This window comes from Calypte anna, chromosome 4A (assembly GCF_003957555.1).
Source record: "Calypte anna isolate BGI_N300 chromosome 4A, bCalAnn1_v1.p, whole genome shotgun sequence".
NCBI lineage: Eukaryota > Metazoa > Chordata > Aves > Apodiformes > Trochilidae > Calypte > Calypte anna.
In genome coordinates this window covers 36811177-36831913 of record NC_044248.1, presented here as the reverse complement: position 1 = coordinate 36831913, position 20737 = coordinate 36811177, and the positions used below count along the sequence as shown (strand labels likewise).

Genomic DNA, 20737 nt, shown 5'->3' with positions numbered 1-20737 from the left:
AACCCATAAGTCTCTCTCCCTTATTCTCTCTCCTTTCTTTATCAGGGAGGAGAGAGAGATTAATAGAGAGCAGCTGTCACTCAGTTTAATTGCTGGGCCAGTGTTAAACTGTGACAACATGGAAAATGGGTTCAACAAGTCAAGACAACAGCTGAAGGTAGTACAATCCAGCCTATGCAAATCTATCTCATCAGGAGCCCTGATGGCTTCATTTTCATTTTACAGAATCACAGAACCTCCACAGTTGGAAAAACATTCAAGATCTACATTTGGCCTCCCTGTACCCAACAGGAGGAGAAAAACTACTCAGCTGTTTCTTAAACATCTGATGTTCTTGGAAGACTCACCAATAACCTGGATACTTTTCTCTTTGTTCCTGCCTGACAATTAACATCTCATGGAGCTTCTCAAAGGACCAACAAGCTGCTCTAAATGGGTGCCATCCACCCTGGCTTTGGAGAGGATTCTGGCAGAATACTGGGTTCCAGGTCACCAGGAAATTCTGAGGGGATTCTCTGGGTTTTTAAGTTCCTCTGAGGAGAAGTTGCTTGTCCTGTTTATAGCTCTCAAGTGAGGAAAAATCTGCCAAAAAAATTTTTTTTTTTTTTTTTTGTGCCATGGTTGGAAAAGACCTCAAAGATCACCAAGTCCAACCATCAGCCCAGAAAAAGCCACCATGCCCACTAGAGCTTGTCCTCAAGTGTCACATATACATGTTTTCTGAATACCTCCAGGGATGGTGACTCCACCACTTCCCTGGGCAGCCCATTCCAGTGACTGACTACTCTCTCAGTAAAGAAATTCTTCCTAATATTTAACCTAAACCTCCCCTGGTGCAACTTCAGGCTGTTTCCTCTAGTCTTGTTGTTATTTATGTGGGAGAAGAGGCCAACACCCTCCTTCTGGCCTTTCTCAGGTGACAGACCGGCAAGCCTCCAGTCATCTGGGACCTCTCTTGTTAACCAGAATTCTTGGTGAAGGAGAGCAGCTTGGTGAGCTCCTCTGCCAGCTCCATCAATACTCCTGGGTGAATTCCATCCAGCCCCATAGACTTGTGAGTGTCCAGGTGCTTCCTCCTGGATTATGGGGGGGTTGTGCTGCTCTCCTTTATCTTCCAGCTCAGGGGGCTGAATACCCTGGGGGTGGCTGTCTGACTATTATAAACAGAGGCAAAAAAAAGGCTTTAAATATCTGTCTTTTCCACATCCTTGGTTGCAATGTTCCTCATCTACTAAAGGATGGAGATTTCATATGCTTCAATCACTGTATGTTTTCCTCAAGGTCATAAAAGATTCCAATCCACTATTCACAGATTTTAGTCTTATACACAGGCCTTGCCCTGGACAGACATCAGTGCAGGCCAGTGGTCCAGCTTGTCTTTAGGAGCTGACAGTGACTGATGCTTCAGGAAGGCATTAAGCTCACTGAAAATTAACTGGCTTCTGAATAAAGTTTTTGCATCTTGAAACAAAACCAGTTAAATCAATACAAATAATTATAATGATAACAGGAATAATGTACCAGTGGGATTTCCATCTATGTTTAAATCAGGAAACGTGAAGATTTCCCTAATCAGTCTCCCCTCCCTGTCACACACCCCCATTACTGAGAGGCTGCTTAGGAGTATTGGCAGCTGGTAATGACTTTGAATTTAGAAAGGCAAGGAAGTTGCTGATGGAAGGGAGAGGAGAAGGATAAAAGGACAAGAAGGAATCAGATAAACTTAGATGTGATCCAAAGTCCAATAAAGCCAATGGAATGATTCATACTGACTTCAGACATCATGCAAGACAGGGTATAAGAAGGCAGAGGAAAGATTTCAAGCCAAATAGTAGATACCTTATTTCTCTATATGTTTCTAAATTATTTCTCTAAATGTTGCACAGCAGAGGACACAATGTTTACTCTAAAATAATCCTTTGTAAAAAGAGCCCATTTTATTTCCTTTTAAATGGCTAAGGCAGCTTTTTTCTAACATGTGATAGGGAAAATATTTTCTGTTTTTCCCCAATATATGTTCTAAAAATGGTACTGTCCAGACACACTCATGTCTATATGACTGTGTTAGTGGCCACACAACCACAACCCCTAGGGATTAGGAAAATAATGCAAGCTATAAATTACATGCCTTGCTTGAAAAGGGGCAAACAGTGACTGCTTCAAAAACACTGTTAGCCCATTGCCACATTCCAGTCAGAATGAGAAAAAGAAGCATGGCCATCAGCCTTTATCCTGATGACCATTCCAGTAGGAGCTATTACATAAAAAAGAAATAACAGAGAAATAAAGTTCCATCTGGGTCCAGCAGCACATTCAGATGCACACTGTGCTCTGGGTTGCCCAGCAGGCGAGATGAGAGGATGACAAGTTCTTTCCGATCTTTACAGAACAGGATAAAACTTAGAAGTCTGAGAATATTTCAAGGCTGTATTCAGTCAGCAGCCTCAGTGGGCAGCAGCTGAAAGCAAAAATATTGTTTTGCATGACACAAAAATAAATGCATGCAAAGTCAGTTGTTGTGCCACTGCATGAGCTTTTCGGCTGCACAAATAATTATTATTGCTTAGAAAAAAAAGATAGAGATAAAAAAAAATAAATTTCTCTATCTGATCTTCACTTTTAATTGTGCATAAAAGCAGCTGAATACAGACTGAATACTCACAGAAGACTGATAAAAAGTAAGTTTGGTGCTACAGCCAAGCAAGTTGCCCTTAGGATCCAAACCAACGCTATTTAAAGGCATTGTAGTATACTATGGAAATGACACCAGCAAGAACCCCAAAATGCTATTTAACAAGGAATAGACCTATAAACAAGCAATTTAAAGAGGATTTTAATAAGTATTTTGGCTCCAAAAATTATATTGTGCTAATAAATATAAACTGTCAGCACAGATGGTGAAAAGTAAGATGTAATAGAAGTAGAAACATTTCCCACACAGTTTCAGGGTAATACTATTATTGAAACTTCCCTTTGCCTTTCTGGTAATATGAAAACAAGAGCATTGTCCTGGGGCAGGAGACGGAGTAAATGAAGCTGACAAGAAAAAACAAGACAGCAAGATCATGGAAACTTTACCACGGATTTTTTTTGACTACATACACACAGACACCAAGTAAAACAGGGCCTCTTAAGAGATGCTATTAGATGAATAGCACCAGGGAACACACAGTATATGTTTCTTGCCATTTCACTATGAATTTCAGTAGCAGCTGTTGCCTGAAAATCTATAGCCCCAGAAACTTCTTCATTTTCCTTCCTATTATTATGCCAGATCCCAACATAATATTTATATGCTAATCAGCAAACATACAGTCCCATTATCTCAAGGGTCTGGATCTCCAGCCAGCCAAGGGTATTGTTTGCAACACAGGTATTTCAATGACAAATGTCACTGCAGGCATCAAATTCAGCAGAGACTGGCCCAAGACAAGGTGACAGACAGAGACAACTGCTTGCTGTCAGTACCTGCCAAGTGGCAGCAAACTCTCCACTTGCTTGGCTTCACACCTTGGCACTTCAAAAGCCCAAGGAACTGCCAGCGTGCAGGTGAAAGCCTTAGGTCTCCCCTGGCAATGGCTTCTGTGGTAGGATGATAGGGTAAACTTGGGATGGGATGGAATAAATAAAGCCCACTGGAAAAGAACTAGTTAGGTGGTGGTACAGAAATAAAGCAGAAAGGTCAGGGTAGCCAGGAGCATGTCCAAGTTTTATTTGGTGAGCAGGTAAGGAAGGGAGGGAAAATTACACCTGCCCTGTACTGCATGCAGCTTGATAGACAGATCTGGCTTAGCTACAATGTGTGGCTCCTCAGCAAACTACAGTGGGATATTCCTGGGCAACTCACTATCAAGTTTGTCTCATTTAGGGCCCTGATATTACTCACTTCCATCCAGGCTGCTCTACATGCTTTTTTTTAACACATTAGCTTACCTGTAAGTAAAAGATGGCACTGAGGAGGAGTTCCCATAGGGAGTGTATTTCTGAGCACTTCTAAAGTTTTGGGGTTTTTTTAATCAAGCATGAAGCACCTTTCAGCACAGTTTTAAAAATGTTTAGACTCCATGATTCCAAAGTAAGAAAAAGATAACGAACACATGTACTGTACAGCATTTCATCATTTTTATACTGGAAGCAGGAATTCCATGATGACCTTCAGTTAAACCACCTTCTCCTTTCCCTGCCCCTGGCTCTTCAGTGCTACTAAAACAAGTGCTTCCTTTCCTTGCTTCTGGTGAAATCCATCCCCTACTTTGTCAAGGTCCCTTTTGTCAAGGGAATGAGAAGGATCATTAAAAGGCAGCTGCTAGAAATAGCTGTGAATCCTTCCAAAAAAATAACGTATTCATAAAATGGAAATTGCCCTCCCCAGCCCTGTCACAAGCTTCCTCTTAATAAAAAGTTCAATTCCTGCTCATATGTGGTTTGAATCTGTCAGTTCTAAAACAGTTTTCAAAAGGGAAGGCAAACATTTAAGTCTGAGGAGACAAGCAATGTGGGAATATGTCTGACTTTGCTCTCATGCAGGGTCACCTTGTGGAAGACCAGGTAGAGATTGCTCAGCACCCAGTAATGATGAACAGAGATCTCTCTAAGGGGCAGGTTTACTGACCAATGACTGTGGACCAGCCAATTCTATTTATCAGTCTATTATTCACTGTAAACATGTGGCAAATCCATCTGTTCTTACTTCTCCGTATAGGAAAGGGCACAGAAGCCTGTTTGAACAAAAAATTATGAGCATGACAAGAAAACCCTAAAGATAAGACCTTATTACCAGAGTACAAACTGCCTCCACCCTCTACCTCAGGTAGACATTTGCTAACACACTGGCAGGTGGCTCTCTGTGCTCCCTTTTCTCACATCAGCCAAACCCAAGTACCTCTCAGTGACAATATGAGGCAACACAGCTGCTTGGATTGAGCAAAAGAAAGCCAAAAAATCCCTTGTTTACCCTGGCTCTCCAGTGTCTCCTCTCAAGCAAGTAACTTTATGGGTGATCAGCCTATCTCCATGAAAAACAAGGAAAGCAGCATGAGCTCCTGAGGAGCACTGTGGAAAAGGTGAAGATTTTTGTACCTAAATTAATGTGTGAAAGGGACCAGATTCTTTAAATAAGTAATCAGGTCCAGTTGTACTTCCAGCAGGGCAAAATAATCATAGAATCATAGAATGCTTTGGGTTGGAAGGGAACTTCAAGATCATCTCATTCTAAACCCCCTGCCATGGCAGGGACACTTTCCACCAACCAGGTTGCTCCAAGTCCCATCCAGCATGGCCTTGAACACTTTGAAATGGAGCATCCACAACCTCCCTGGGCAACCTGTTCCAGTGTCTCACCACCCTCACAGGGAAAAATTTCTTACTCATGTCAAACCTAAATCCACCCTCTGACAGTTCAAAGACATTGCCCTTTGTCCTATCACTACCAGCCCTTATGAAAATTCCTTCAGGCATCCTTCAGGTAGGGGAAAGCCACTATAGGGTTCTCCCAGATTCTTCTATTCTCCAGGCTAGTCCCAACTTGCTCAGTCCCTCTTCCAGAAGAAGAAAAGGTAGAACTAGGAGAGTGTCCAGGAAAGAATTGGTCTTAGTATCTCTTAGCTACATGGACCACATAGACATTGTATGAGCAACTGTATTTACAGAGACTGCTCACCCCAGCAAGTAATATTGAAAAAAATTGTTTCAACTCAAGAGATATGAAAGATAACGTCCACTTCTCCACAGAGCTAGTTGAGAGCATTATTTATAGTTCGTGTAAGTCTGAATAAATCAAACTGAGCAAATCCCCTCCTTTTTTAAGAGAGGGAAGAGAAAGACACCAAAAATACATCTGGGTGTCCACATTTGCACTTTTCTTCTCAACTGGAAATTTTATAGAGTGAAACTTTTAATATGGATCTCCAAAATGCTTCCTAAACTAGGTGATAAACAGCTACATGTAGTCTGTAACTACTAGATCTATTTGCTCCCTTTGCTCTTTGTGTTAATATGAGTATGTTAATATAAGCAGCCTTAATACTGTCACAGAAAGCATTCCCTAACAGACAGCAGTAAGTTACACTAGCTTTTGGAATAGGTTCAAAAACTGGTCTGACCCTCTTTTTACTAGACACTGATTTATTTCTGCATGTGTAGTTGAGAGAGGTGTGGGGATGGAGATTTTCTGGTACTGAGAACACTTCTAGCAGATCATCCTCTAAGTATAAACAGAGTTCCACACATGCAGGAAGGGTCAAGTTCAAGGTGGTGTTCAAAACCCCACAGGAACACTAAGGAAAGAAATATTTCTCAGTCCATGACAGCTAAATGATCAGGAAAGGCTCATCAATGAAGTTTTCTAAATACCCCTGGTGAGCACAGCCCCTTGTTAGTTTTGCCATACAAACTGTATTTGTAGTTACCACTGAATTGCTACTAAGATGTGTGAATGAGAAGCAGTTGCAAATAGAAAGGATTCTGCTGCAAAACTGGGGGCTAAGCTGGAAACTGTTAGAAACAGGCATCACTGTAGTCATAACCACAAATATTTACTCCTTTATCTGAGCTGAGAGTGTGACACAAAAATCTCTAGTAGGCAGTGGTCCCCAAAAAGAGTTTGCAACTCCTTGAATTAAAATACTAATTTAGAGTTAGACTTCTCTTCACGCCATGACTCCTCTGCTCTTTCTGGGAATTATGGAGATTTTTAAATAGTACTAATCCTCTCTAGCAGATGGTAGTAGCACTTTGTCAAAGCATTATTACATTTAAGTTAACACTTTGGAATTTTAATGCAACAGCTCCAAGACATACTCCTCAAACCCCTCCATAAAAGTCATCTCAAATCTCACATCTACATCTGCTGCTGTCCACTGACTTCTTAAAATTATGAGAAGTGGCCTTGGAAACAGCAGTATTAAAAATGATAAAATACCTCAGAACCCAAAATGGTCAGGGGGAATTTGAAAAACAAACCACAACTGGCAAGCTCTGTTGTACTGCTAAGGCAATGCTGATGTAAACACTTTGAATTGAAAAAACAAAATACATCTCTTAAATCAATTTTTTTTTTCCTTCTTCCTGTAGCAACAAAATACCTCTCTGTGGCACTTCCACCTGAACCTCCCTCAAAACCCAAACTCTGGTTATTCCTAAGTAGCAGATACCTGATTATTCACTGGGGATGCCTGGAGGTAAGAGCACACACTTGTCCTACAGGGGGAACTGGGCAGGATGAAAGGATGGATTTTACATGGATGTCTTAACAGCTTCTGAAGCACTGACAGTTTCAGTATTCTGTTTGCTACTCCAAGCAAGGATGTAAGGACTTTGTTTATATAAAGTTAGCCTCTCTCCCTCTCATCTTCTGGATGGGAGTCTGTAAACCTAGTATTTTCTGAAAACAGTAGTACTCCTTACTTGACACAACACAAAGACCCAATTAATTCTAGCCTCAGGGACATTTGGCAGTCCTACAAAAATGGGGAAAAAATGCATCCTATGTAAAAAGATGCTAAAAAAAAAAAAAAAAAAAAAGCCACAGTACTGTAAGGAACAGCTTTTTTTTTTCCTTCCCCTTTTTACTCCTAAATTGTGCAGATGATTATCAGTAATACCAGTTTCCAAAATCTACCATTATCTACCTTCCCTCCTACCATACATCTTTCAGCTTTGTAACTACAGATTATTGGTCTCAAAGAGAAAAAAATATTTAAAAACCTATTATCCCCAACTCTTAGTGTGTCTCCTTTGGAGGAAATACAAGTCAGTTGCTTTCTTGTTGCTGCTTTGAATGGGGGGCTGGACAAGGCTGATGGTGACAGAAAACCAGACTTTGGCCTCAGCAGTCCAAATGAGAATGTAAGTGTGAAAGCAGATCCTCTCTCAACTCCAGAGCTTCACTGAAGAGCAATCTTACTTTTAACACAAGCTGTGCAGATATTCAAGAGAAGAGGAGAAAGCCAGAGCTCTCACTCCACAGAAGATACAGCAGGCTTTGGATCCAGAGGCATGCTGCATTATTTTCCCTTTCCTTCCTAAATTAGGTCAAAAGTCAATGGAGCAGAAGCTGTGGCTGTCTGCAACCCTCCCACTTCCCAGCCACAGAAGCTTCCAGGGAGGCAAGGTACAGACCAGCAATCAACTGCTGCAAAGAATAAGCAGAGAAAGAATATTTAATCAGAGGAATAAGGCTAAACCACAGCAAGATACAACAATCTTGGAGTTATCCTGGGAGCAGAGGGGTGAAAGACAACACTTCAGAACTCATTGTTTGTATCTGTGTCCAATGGTACCAGGCAATGCAAAGGTAGAACAGACCTGACTTTTCTGCAAAGCAACCAGGTACAGTCATCAGCTGCAGAAAAAAAAAAGAATTTATATCTACTACACAAATCAAATGCTTTATAGAATAAAACTATAGAGTCTGGACAAAGAGAAACAATACCATTTTCTAATCTATAATTTAGTTTCTGTAAAACTTAGCATTATCTTCTAGGTATTTTGCTCTCAAAGCACTGTTTTCATTATATTCTAATTCTTTTCAGTAATATTTTGGCCATTCCAGTGCCTCACTCCTTAGGATTTCCCAACCTTCCTCATATGCATATATATATATACTTAAGTCCTCTATACAGTCTAAATGTTTAAAGCCCAGTCTTCAGCCCATATAAGTGTAACATCACCTGCTATTCCCTAAAAGCATCCTGTGCTCTTACCAAGACAGCCTGGCCCATCACTCATGTTACCCCCTCCAAAAGTATCCAGCATCCCTTCACCACCCATCCAACTCCCACTAACCACAGCCCTCCACTCCCTCCCAAAACTCTGGCACAGAAGGCATGACAGGAATCTTCCCATCACTCCCAGAGCCTCTCTGCTGCAAAGAAACCCTGGGTGACAGTTTCCTGCTGACTCATGTCATTTGCTTTAATTCACCTGCAAACTTCTCCTCTCCTTGCATCTAGACACAGCATCAGTCCCCAAGACATCACTCCCCATGATGGTGACATCAAGCACTGCTGAGCACTCCCTCTCTAGCATGTAAATTATATATATTCTTTTCTCCTGCCCACTCCCCTCAGACATTTCATTTGGCACAGTCCCTACCCTCTTTGCAACACTGGGAAAAGGAGAAAAATTTTTCAAGTAGACATGTATTTCTCATGTATCCCCCCCAGATTCAATCAATTCCATAACAGGAGAGCTACTGCAAGAAGCTGGAAAAGCATTTCTCTAGATTGTTTCAACAATATTTCAGCAACATTCCAGAAACTCTAGGCTAGCTAACAAGGCTGCAAATACTTTCAGAATCACTGATTATATTTAAATAGCTCTTTTAAATCAAGGAGGGCACTGTGCAATACTATTACTCAAAATGGGGTATTTTCTTTTCACCTACAAGTTTTCCAAAACTGTACTATGTAATATTTGTCCAGCCTGGAGAGACAGAGCACACACATGCATAACTCTGCCTTAGTTCCTGTGCTATGTAAAGCCAGAAAATAATATATCAGTAGCTGATGAGATAATGACTGTTTTTATTTTGCCAATTTAACTCATGTTATTGGCAATAAAGCATTGTAGGTACTGACTATACCTGCACTGCTGGCACCTATTTCCCATCAACTTCCTCACCTCCCAGCACTATAACTTTTGTCACCGAGTGCCCCAAACCAGGCAGCAGTGACATCAGCCACCTGTGCCTGCCCTGTCACTACTTCCCTGTAGACAGACAGCTCTGTGCCTTCAGTCCTTCATACCCAGAGTGATCATTCATGAACAGGAGGGAATGAATGTCTCACAAAAGATGCCAAAAGATTTGCAACTTTGTGTCCTGGGGTACAAATTGTCTGAGTAACAGAGAGATCCAAGCCCTCTGTTCATCCTCAAATCTGACAGCCAACTTTTTGTTCCCTATCTCCACAGACTCTAGCACAGCAGGGCACCATTTCACAGTTTGTAGTCACATTAAGACTTCCTGCCTGTAAGGAAAAAGCCTCCCAGATCTCTGTGTTGTTAAGGTGGAAAATGACAAATTAAAGAAAAACACAAATGTTTCCAAAAAAGAATAATCCCTCTGATAACTAAAAAAGTGTGGGTTTACACACTGAGTATGCATACATCAATACACACCCCACTGCTTGTTCTTAAACTGCAACGTGGAGCTGGAAGTTTAAGTAGTACCTCAGTAGTACATTTTAAAATATATTTATAGCAAATATGTTAGTGATTATACTGAAATTCTCCTTGAGTCTATATAATCACAAAGGGAAGAGTTGAAGCTAGACTAGCCTTAATCATGACAACCACCTTTTGGAGGTATATTTATCTCAAATAAGTGGAAATACAGAGAGAGAAAAAGCAGCTTTATCTAAATAACCAAGATCTGTGGTTTGGTATGCTTAACTTTATTCCTCCTGGACAGAAAAAAACACATACATTTAAGAGTATAGAGCCTAGTGGCCATCACAACTGCTTGCTATGAACTTGGAACAGGAGAGAGAAAGAAAGGAGTAAAAATTGTGAAAGGGAGAAGTATCTGTACTTTAAGACAGCTGATAATATCTACCACCTTTCACTTGCTATGTAAAACACAGTGTACAATGTGCACTGCCAGTGGCTTTGTTGAGCAAGAACGGGATCTCTTCTACTCTCTTTTTCCCTTCAGCACTCTCCACTCCATGAAATTGGTTAAAAACATTCTCAAATGTTTAAGCTGAACACTATAAAGATTGCAAGAAGGGAAAGGGTATACAACAACAAATATTCTTGTTTAATACTGTTGGGTTTAGAGATATCCTTGCCGTGTGCTTTCAGCCCATGGTATACTGTCAGAAAACTTTTAATACTGGTTGCAATCAGTGAGGTAACTCTGCAACAGCCTCTTGCCACCTCAGAAAGACAAGTGACATCTTCAAAACATCTCAGTGGCTCAGGAGCCTAAACTCGACTGGCAGTCAGTCAGACTTGAGCTCCTGGGTGCTTTAAAACTGTATCAAGCTACAGTCTGTCATTAGGTCTGGGTCCTGAACACAGGTTTTGAGTCAGAGTCCTGAGGCAGGGAAGCCTGCCCAGTGCACATTTTCAGTTCTCCATTTAACACAACCCTTTTTATATCTATATACATTAAAATAAGGCACAGAAAACCCTGGCCTGACATTCAGGTCTGCTGCCATGCCACCCTCTGCTCTCTGGAGCTCTCATCTGGAGCTCCTTTCCCCAGCACCACTGCAGTGCTCTTTGATTTTGATTTATCACAAGTGAATTCTTACAACGAAATCACCACCTCTACCTAAGCCTCTGGAAAGATATGGTTGGATTAACAAAAAACTGTTCTGCAAAACAAGCAGTTATTGTTAGGTTCACTGGCTATTGGCCTTAGCAATCCAACTGATTATGGAAAGTTAATGATTTAAAAAGCAATGAAGAAATGAGAAATTAAATCCTCTAAAATCTGCATGAAAGACTCCAAGAGGCATTTTACAGTTATTTTCGCTGCATATTTTATTAGCTACGTGATATTTTATTCATGGGTAAAACAAATATAACAATTAGGAATAATTAGCATCTCAGCACAGAGCGTTATCTAATAGATTAAACACATATATAATTCTTCATTTAAATTCTATATCTTCACATTTTCCCCTGTCTAGTTCAGAATTTTTCCATTTAGCACAGCACTTACAGGAACATTACACAGCTCTCAAAGAAAGAAACAGAGAGCACTGGCGGCTTTCGCCTTTGATATCTTATTTTCCTTCCCTCCTTGCATTTTCACTCATTTTCTTTTTCAATTTCCTCTTGAGCACAGCTCTTCAGATAAACTCAGCATAACTTTCAGGAAATTTTTTCCCTTTCATCTTCTTTTTTTTTTCACCCTGTTCACCCATCTTTCCAGACCTAATGTGTGCAATGGAAATCTACTTTAAGTCTTGCTTTGCACTCAGAAATCTCGAAGTTTACAGTTGACTAAAACTACAGTATTTGTCTCTACCACTTCTTCCCCTATAACTTTAATGCTACACAGAAACATTGTAATTACTATTCTACCCTTTCTCATTAAATAAATGTCAATTTCATGTGGTCTCTTTTGGTTTTTATGCAACACTTCGAGCTCACAGAAAATCCCTTCCTTAGCTGGTGCAGTAGCCCCAGACCAAAGCAGGAACCAGACTCTGCAGCTGAAGTGCACTCTGTGGTACAATACAGGCTACAAAATCCCTCCTTCTCTGAATTAAGTGTATTACCACTGCAACTCAGATATAAATTTTGAACCTTACAGAATTACAGCACTGCACAATTTCAAGCCTTTTCCCTTGCCAAGTTTCATAACTGTCATCCAAACACCAGTACATTTCATCTACTAACCTTCAGTTTCAGCCTGTGTCCTCCCTGCTATACAGATCAGTTATAACTCTCCCAGTCACATAAACCATTATTAATTATAGTGGTTGCAGGCATAAGGGAATCTTCCCCTCACTCCATCATCTTGCACAACTCCTGGACCAACAATAACCAGAAACCAAAGCCTGACTCTTATGATGAAGAATAGCAGAGGAAATTGCCCTGCTGGTGCTCATTGGAAAAATTTGATGTACAGAAAGATGTGTCAAGAAATAGAAATTTTTTCTCACCAGTTTTCCTTTAAGTGCTTCCAGATAAGTGTCTGTCTTAAATCACTACATCAAGAACACACAATTAACTTCTGCTTTGTAGTGGGAGACAACAGCACTTCCTCTTCTCCACATGACACATCAAATGTGTGAGCCAGCTAAGAACTGTGCCCAGAAGGTTTTGCCCAAGACTTCCTTACCTGGTGTTTAGGATGATTTAGCTATAGCACAGCATCTCAATTACTTAATACCTACTTAGCACATTTCTGTGTCAAGTATCACAATGTACCAGCTCAGTATTGCACCTTCTTCAAGTCTATCTGCCTAGTCTGGCAACATAGCCATGGTCAACATTACTCTAAAAAAGGTCAATTTGGTGACTACTCATTTCATAAAGATCATTTTGGTAATTACTGCAAGGAACAGGTCAGCTCCTACTTGCTAATGGACATAGTGGATGGTGCAGGAAGATAAAATAGCATCACAGAGTGAAAGGAATTGCATTTGTTTCCAAGAAGCCCAGCATGAAGCCAGCTGTTTGGCCATCAGTCTAGGGTACAAATTGCCCCAGAGAAACATGAGCTTTCATGCCCAGTTCCCCACCACTGGCAGTCTGCTGGCAAACTATTTTATGCTTTACTGTTGGGACTGTCTGACTTTTCTCTTCACACTCCTAGACAGCATAAATTAATATACCTGGGGCTCTCAGAGATGGGTGGCAACCATCAACTGGACTGTAATGCCTATAGCCCACGTGCAGAGCCTTCCAAGTACTGACAGACATGCCAAGCCTGCCTCTGAAATCAAAGTTTTCTTCCCAATTCAACTGTTTAAATAATAACATATTCCTTCTGGAATTCAAATCCCATGAAAGAAAAAACAGAATGAAACAAAATTTTAAGAATTATATGAGTTTGCAGATGCAGAAAGGCATCCTAGTTTGCCTCACTACCAGTGTCTCCCATGTACTCAAGATTCTGCACATACCAAGCTATCATGTATCATGATGTACTTACACAACATGTTTTCAGAGTTTGATTATTTTCTCATATTTACTTAGAACATTTTATGAACACAGTAACCTTTTGCTATTGGTCACTCATAAGTCCAAGCAGCAACAGTCTTTGCCTAATAATTTTTAACACTCAAGATGTAAAACACAAACTGCAGGATGTGTAGATGAAGGGAGTTTTACTATGCTGTCATATATAATTCAGGTAAGTAGCCCATAGCCCATAGCTAAACAGAGCTATTCTTTCACACAAACTATTTTTAAAACCATTGTCAGCATGCTGAAAAAAAAATCATCAAGCAATAGAGTAACGGTGACAAAGAGTAAAAATACAAACCTCCAAAAGCAAAAGGCTGCTATAAATTTCAGAAAAAACCCCAGACTGTCATGGCAGATTATAGATAGCTATATATCAAATGGAAGAAAATGATGTAAGTTAAAGTCTATATCTAGGGAGTAACCTAATGGCTTACAAAAGTCATCTCCTGCCAATACCACTTGCTTTACAGGGCCAGGGAGTGGAAGAGAACCATACTTAATGCCTTTGTTCATTAAGTTAAATGAACCTTAGTTGGTAGGTTTATGTAGTCACAGTCTTAAAAGATTTTTCTCCAGTGTGTTTTTTCAAAGATGGCATTGTGAGAATAAAGACTCCATAAGTAGTCATCTGAAAGCACCCAGCAGCAGCCGTGACTGCCAAGCCTGGCATTTGTTAGGACAGCACTTGAAAACGGATGGTTGGGTTCTTTGTCTTTATCAAGGACAAAGAACTTGAAATAACACTACCAATTATTTAAGAACATGAAAAGCAGCTGCCTGCTGTAGTCAGCAATCCACAGGTTCAGCTTAAAATTTTCTGAAGTCAACTAAACCACTCACCTGGATTATGACAGGCTCTGGATCAGGCCCTGGTGATTACTAAGCAACACTCCAGAAAGCAGTGACACCTAATGGCAAACATGCCTTGGGAGGATAGCAAGCCAAAATCCATGGCATGGAAAATTATCCCTCTTTAGCTGCAGAATAAGGGGCACTAAAACATTACAGAGACTGAACTACTGTCACAAATCTAAGTACCTGCGAGACAGCATAAAGCAATAGTGCACAGAGAAACACAGACTATGTCACCCATGCTGGGCATTTAAGTAGAACACAGTAATAAAACCTATTGGCTGCTAAACTACAGTGTTCTGTATTCCAGGACTTCATTTGTGTGCATGTTTAAATTAAGCATGTAACCTTGACACATTCTGAAGCAGGGAAAAGAGACACTACAGGCACACAGAGATTAATTTGTTTTTTTATAAGTCTGTCTTGCTTGCTTGTCCTGAGCTTTACAAAATATAAGTGAGAGCACTGTAATGAACAGTTAGTGACACACTTTCTAATGAGGCTTTACCAATAACACAGCAAATTAAATTCCTATTAGCAATGCACAACACAACACAAGCCAAGCTGCTTGTAACATACCAGCTTACAAGAAGAAACGTGGACATGCATGCCACCAAGCTGGAAGACACCCTCTCTCTTAGAAATTCTACATTTTAAGGGCACTACTGGTATCAAGAGAAGTAAGCAACAGACTTAGGGCAATAGAATTGCCCTGATATTTCTATCTGTGGTACAGAAAAACTCAGGGTCCAGAAATGCTGAGAACTTGTCTAACACAAGGAATGCAGCATCTCTGGTCTGCAAAGTCTAAAAGCTGAGATGAATAAGGGAAAAGCAGATCTAATTATTGCAGAAAAAAGCAGAGTGTATTTATATAAAAACATATATTACAAGCATATGTATGAATACATGTAAAAGCAAACCTAATATACAAATCTACATATTATGTCTATTTTTGAATATGACATTGAGCAGAAAGGTAACAGCAGTAGGCAACTGACTGCATTTGACTGAAGCCACTGATAAACATAAAACACCAACTTGAAGTAATCAGGGTGCCTGCACTACTGCTGCACACTGCCATGATGAATTAGCCTTTAAAAAAGCTTTAGTGTGCTTTTTTAGCAAAAACTCTCGTACCACACTATGTGACAGTTGCTCTAGGTGATTTTGCTGCACCTAACCACACATATTTGCAGATATTTTTCTATAGGCACAATAGGAAATGCACATGCACATACAGATGTATTACTGTGTGCACGTCAAGAGAAAAAGATGAGCAGAAAGTACAAAATATAAAATCATGAGGCCATCAGCTGTAGAAGATACAAAGCATACTCAAATTGTACAGTTGACAAGGAATGCCACCTAATCCCTTCTTAATTAAAGCCCTGTTCTAAACTCCTGTTTGGGGAGTGAGGAGAGTGGGACGACTGATGTATGAAGAAAATATCAGGCAGCGTGGCTAATCTCAAAGACTTGGGAGCTTTCGAGCTACATAAATCAGAGCGACTTTTTGAATAGCCTCATAAAACACAAAATCATTGCCATTCCACTCACGAATTCCAGATTCTTCCTACAGCATACAGATCATTAGGAAACTTCTAAGCAATCAAGTAATGTGGGGCTGATGAAATTACTCAATCAATGCATGGGCTGAGAGAAGCAGCATAATACAGGATTGCACAGTTTTGACATGGTAATCCTGCCCTTTTCTTTTTTATATAGGGATAAGGAAAATAACAGTGGAGTCGATTCATTTCAACATTTTTAAGAGTGTGCTTAATGTAGTCTTTCTGAACTGCCAGTTCCTATCTATAATGGCAGGGCAGCAGAAACATACAGACTCTAAGCAGCCCTACCAAGGTTTAAACTATGATATAGGAAAATGTTTAGTTTTCAATGTGTGCATTTGCATCCACACAGACCTGCTCTGTGCTCAAAAGCAGCAGCTACAGTGATTCAAAAGACAGAAATATAAAAAAGTGTATCACAGATAAATACCAGGCACTATTCCCCTCCCACTGCCATCACCAAGTCATTAATCTCTAATCACTAAACTGTAACATTTTCTGTCATTGTCTAAGAGATGACTGATAACCAAATTCAATACAGAAAACATCCCTTTACAGGAAACACATCAAATAATACCTAGGCAAGCAAGACAGTAGATTATACTGAGAAATAAGTGCTATCAGAGAAACTGTATGCCCAGGTTATTAATAATGTGTTATTTCTTATGACCATCTGCCCCTCCCCTACATGGGAAAACATCTTCCACTTGAATATCCTAACACTGTAAAAGGAGAAAAAGATAATGCATCTATCTTGTGTGCTGCTTAAAGCATTGGTGCTACCTCTGGTAATATTTCTTTTCCCCTGAACTAAGTATTTTTTCTCTTCTTCAGCTTTATGAATTCTTCTTTAATGAATTTGTTCATAGAGCACCCTGCTACTGCCTTTTGTAACTCATACATAAATACATTTCACTATTTATTTCTAAATATTTTGTACACAAGTTTACTCTGCACAAGTAGAAGAAAACAAAAGGGGCTGAGAACATCCAGGTCACAAAATAGAGTGCTGTTACTAGGGGCCAAATTTCATTTGTGTGCTGTAGAAGTTGAAATATTTAGCTGACCACCCCTTTAGTGCTTAAGTAGTTCTAATTTCAGGTCATTTATTTTCTGTAGAGCCATTTGAGTAGATTTAAAGCTGTGTGACAATTATCAGTTTGCCATTTTCATGGCAACATAAACCAGTTTATAAAAAGAGGCAATCCCCTTGTCAACTGTACTAATTACCTCCCGAGGCAAATTAATAGTGTAAGAAGCAACACCTTTTTTGCTTTCTGTGAGGATTTACTGTATTGATACATGTTAGTAACCACATGACAAAAAAAAAAAAAAAAACAAAACCAAACCCCAAACCATCCCTCAGTGGTAAAATGTGTTGCATTCATCACATACAAATAAGTGAAACAAACAAAACTGTCACTAGCACGAAGAGAGAAAGAAGCTGTCGTCTCCCTTAATGCTAGTGCATCCCAGCAATGCTCCGTTATCCAGGAGGATGGGAAACAGGGGACTGCAAAGAAACTCCTCATCTCCTACACAATCGAGATTTTCCCTCAAAATCCTGAGATTTGGTTGGCTTCCTACAAGCTAATAAGAAAGAAACCGTAAGATGTAACTGTCTCCTCCTGTCACCTGAATAGTCTACAACTGGGAAGAATTTAAAAAAAGAAAAAAAAAGTCATTCTCCCTTTAAAAGGAGGGAATAAAGCACTACCTCCAGTGCAATATTCGATGTTCCAGTCGCACACAGCTATAAGGGGCTGACCCCTATAAAGTTGCGGTACCCAAAGGAACAGACAGCCCGTAGGCTCTTGGGGGGTGGGTCGGGATGGGGTGTGTGTTACACGAAGGGCTGGCGCATCGCTGCCCTACAAGAAAGCTCTTGACGGCCGGGCTTTCCAAACGCTCTTCCCTCTCCCCCTTTCACAGAAATCCTGCACGGAGCCCCACGACAGGCACGGGCAGACATGTTTATAAAGCCAACCCCGGAGAGAGAGGCGCTTGCCCCATCACCCCGCAGACCTCTCCAAGCGGGACCCTGCCCTCAAATCCACCTTCCCTGGGGCAGAGCGGAACCGGCCGCCCGCCCAGCCCAGCCCAGTCCACCCCCTCCTTTCCAGCCTCCCTCTCCGCCTGCGTGCGGTGCCTGCAGATGGGCGAGCGGCCGCGGGGGAAGCTCCCTCCTCTCCCTTCCCCTCCCCGCAGCTCCGGGCGGCTCAGGGGGGCGACCCGCTCCCGGCAGCCGCGGGAAGGAAAACGCCGCTCGGTATCGGGGCTCGGCGCTTCTCAGGGATGCGCCGATGGAGAGAGGGAGGGCTGCCGGACCGGGCATGGCTCCGGATAAGAGAAGGGGGAAGGGGGGAGAGGGGTGGGGACGGGCGGCAAAGGGGCGGGAGGGGAAAGCCTGGTTCCTTCTCCGCGGTTGGAAGTGCGGGCAGCGCCGTGCATGGGCATCACCCGAGCTGCCCCGGTGCGGCCGGGAGAGGGGGCCCGACGCCGCTGCCAGCTGCCCCCCCCTGCACCAGCCGCCGGCGGGGGAGGCCGCTACCTTCCCCGGTACCTTTCCCCGGTACCGTGGCCACCTGGCCGGTGGGATGGAGGCCCGGAAAATGGGTGCAGGGCAGTCGGAGCACCCCCGCCTGCCCGCCCGCGGGAGGGGAAAGCGCTCACGTTGCTAAACCACCTGTTCCGCCGCGGGAGAGGAAGGCGGGATGAGGGGGGAGATTGAAGACTGGAAATGGGGGGCATTGCTTGGCTGTCGGGGGGGAGGAGGAGGCCTGGGATCCCCCCGCTGCCCGAGGGCGAGCTGGATTAGGAGGAAGGCAAACTGGAGCTGAGGGGCTGCGAGGAGGGACTGGGCAAGTACCCGAGCCCTACACATTCCCCTCCGCCTCCCCCTTCCCCCGCCCCGATGATCAGGCTCTCTAAACCTCAAGGTCTAAAAGCACGCACATACCCCGGCGACAAAAAACCTTTGCACAGTGCCGTAGGGGGAAAAGAGGACGCCTAAGATCCGGGTGGAAAGCAATTGTAAGAGGAGAACAAACAAAAAAAGCAAGCGAGCGAGAGCTAAAAGAGCGGGGCTGCGGGGAGAGGGAAGCCTGCCAAGAGAGGGAAGGTTGCAAATGAGCGCTGGAAAAGTGTCCAGAAGCACCAGCAGACGCAGCACCCCCACCACCACCACCACCCTTACCGATATGAATGATTGAATCTGCAATCGCCGCTTTCCAGGTTCGAGTCCAACAGACGGACACGACCAGGATGAGGGAGAAAACTTCCATCCTCTTCGGAGGTCCAGGCTTTGTAACAACAGATCTCTTCGCCAAACGGTGCCACCGCGGAGGATAGATAGCTCGGCGCAGGAAGCCCAAGAGTTTGAGGTGCCGCCGGCGGAGCGTGTAAATCCCGGTGGCTGGCGCACGGCCGCGGCTGAGCTGGGAGCGGACGCGGGGCTCCGAGCGCCTCTCCCCTCGGCCAGACCCCGCGTCACTTCGGGGGGCTCCTGGGCAGCACCAGAGTTGCTGGGATCGCCGGCAGCAAATCCATCCAGCCCGGGCAGCCGCCGCGGGCAGCAGACGCCTCCGCTGGTCAGACAATCCCCATCCTTCCGCCGGGTGCAGGGATCCGCTCGGTCCCGGCTGCTGTACGGCAACTTCCAACCCACCCCACGCACACGGACACACACACACAGACACACACAAGCACGCAAACACAAGCACACACAAAAAAACCCTCTTGGCCAGAGAAGCCCCAGGAGCCCGCAGCAAATCGCTCGCCTACAGCGAGGGAGGAGGAGCGGGCAACCGGGAGAGCAGGCGATCCTACTTCCAGCAACCAAGATTCCTGCAGGAAAAGCCCCCCCGGAGGCCAAAAAACAAAGTGAACTTCAAGGTAATGCAGATAGTAATGCAGAGATTTCTCCCCCCCACCCTTCGGTTAAAAAAAAAAAAAAAAAAATTGCTTCCCACAACTGGAAGAAAAATAAAAAAATAAAAAAATCTGCAAATCAAGCCCAGCGTGCTGCTGTCTCTGTCGCGCAAGGTAGTGGTTGGACAGGGCAGGAGCTAGAGGAGGAGTGCCCGAAGCAAGGCAGAAGAGAAAGCAGATGATGATGATGATGATGGTCTGCAGGTTGCTTTTGGAGCTTGCTTGTCTGGTGGGATGCAGGAAGAGCTGGCAGCTCCAGTAGCAGCCAGCACGTTGCCTAGAAATGGATCACCTAGGAGAAGGAGAGAGAGCGAGAGATAAGTGGTATCAGCCAGAGAGGGAGAAACAGAGAGAGCGAGAGAGAGCGCTTCTCTCTAATAACCATCTCCTCCCCCTATCTGCAATACAAGGGAGAAACAAAATAGAGCTCTCATCTCCCTTGAAATCTTCAGCTGGGACTAAGGAAGAGACACAGACAGGAGTACATGCAGCCTAAAAATACATTAGGGGGAGGGAAAGGCGGAGGGGGAGATCTTGTGGAAGTGTTATACTCAGCGTAAGAAAAACCAAAATAAAACAAAACAAAACAAAAAAAAGCCCGAAAAACAAAAAACCCACCCCATTTATTTAACCTTGCAACTCCACCGCAGGTATCAAATTCAAAGCTAGATGGGCACTTTTGCTTCTCGGTCTTTGACAACTGAGTCAGGGACATTGCCTGAAGGGGAAAA

At 42.8% G+C, this 20737-nt stretch overlaps 1 protein-coding gene across 2 annotated transcripts in view; it reads right to left on the bottom strand.

Moving 5' to 3' along the window:
* GRID2 (glutamate ionotropic receptor delta type subunit 2) overlaps positions 1 to 19360 on the bottom strand; it is a 705658-nt gene extending 686298 nt beyond the window's left edge. For both annotated transcript variants that reach the window (XM_030449840.1, XM_030449841.1), the window contains exon 1: positions 19273 to 19360. In XM_030449840.1, coding sequence (XP_030305700.1) covers positions 19273 to 19360 — 88 coding nt within the window. The remainder of the gene's footprint in view (positions 1 to 19272) is intronic.
* Between the last annotated feature and the right edge of the window lie 1377 nt (positions 19361 to 20737).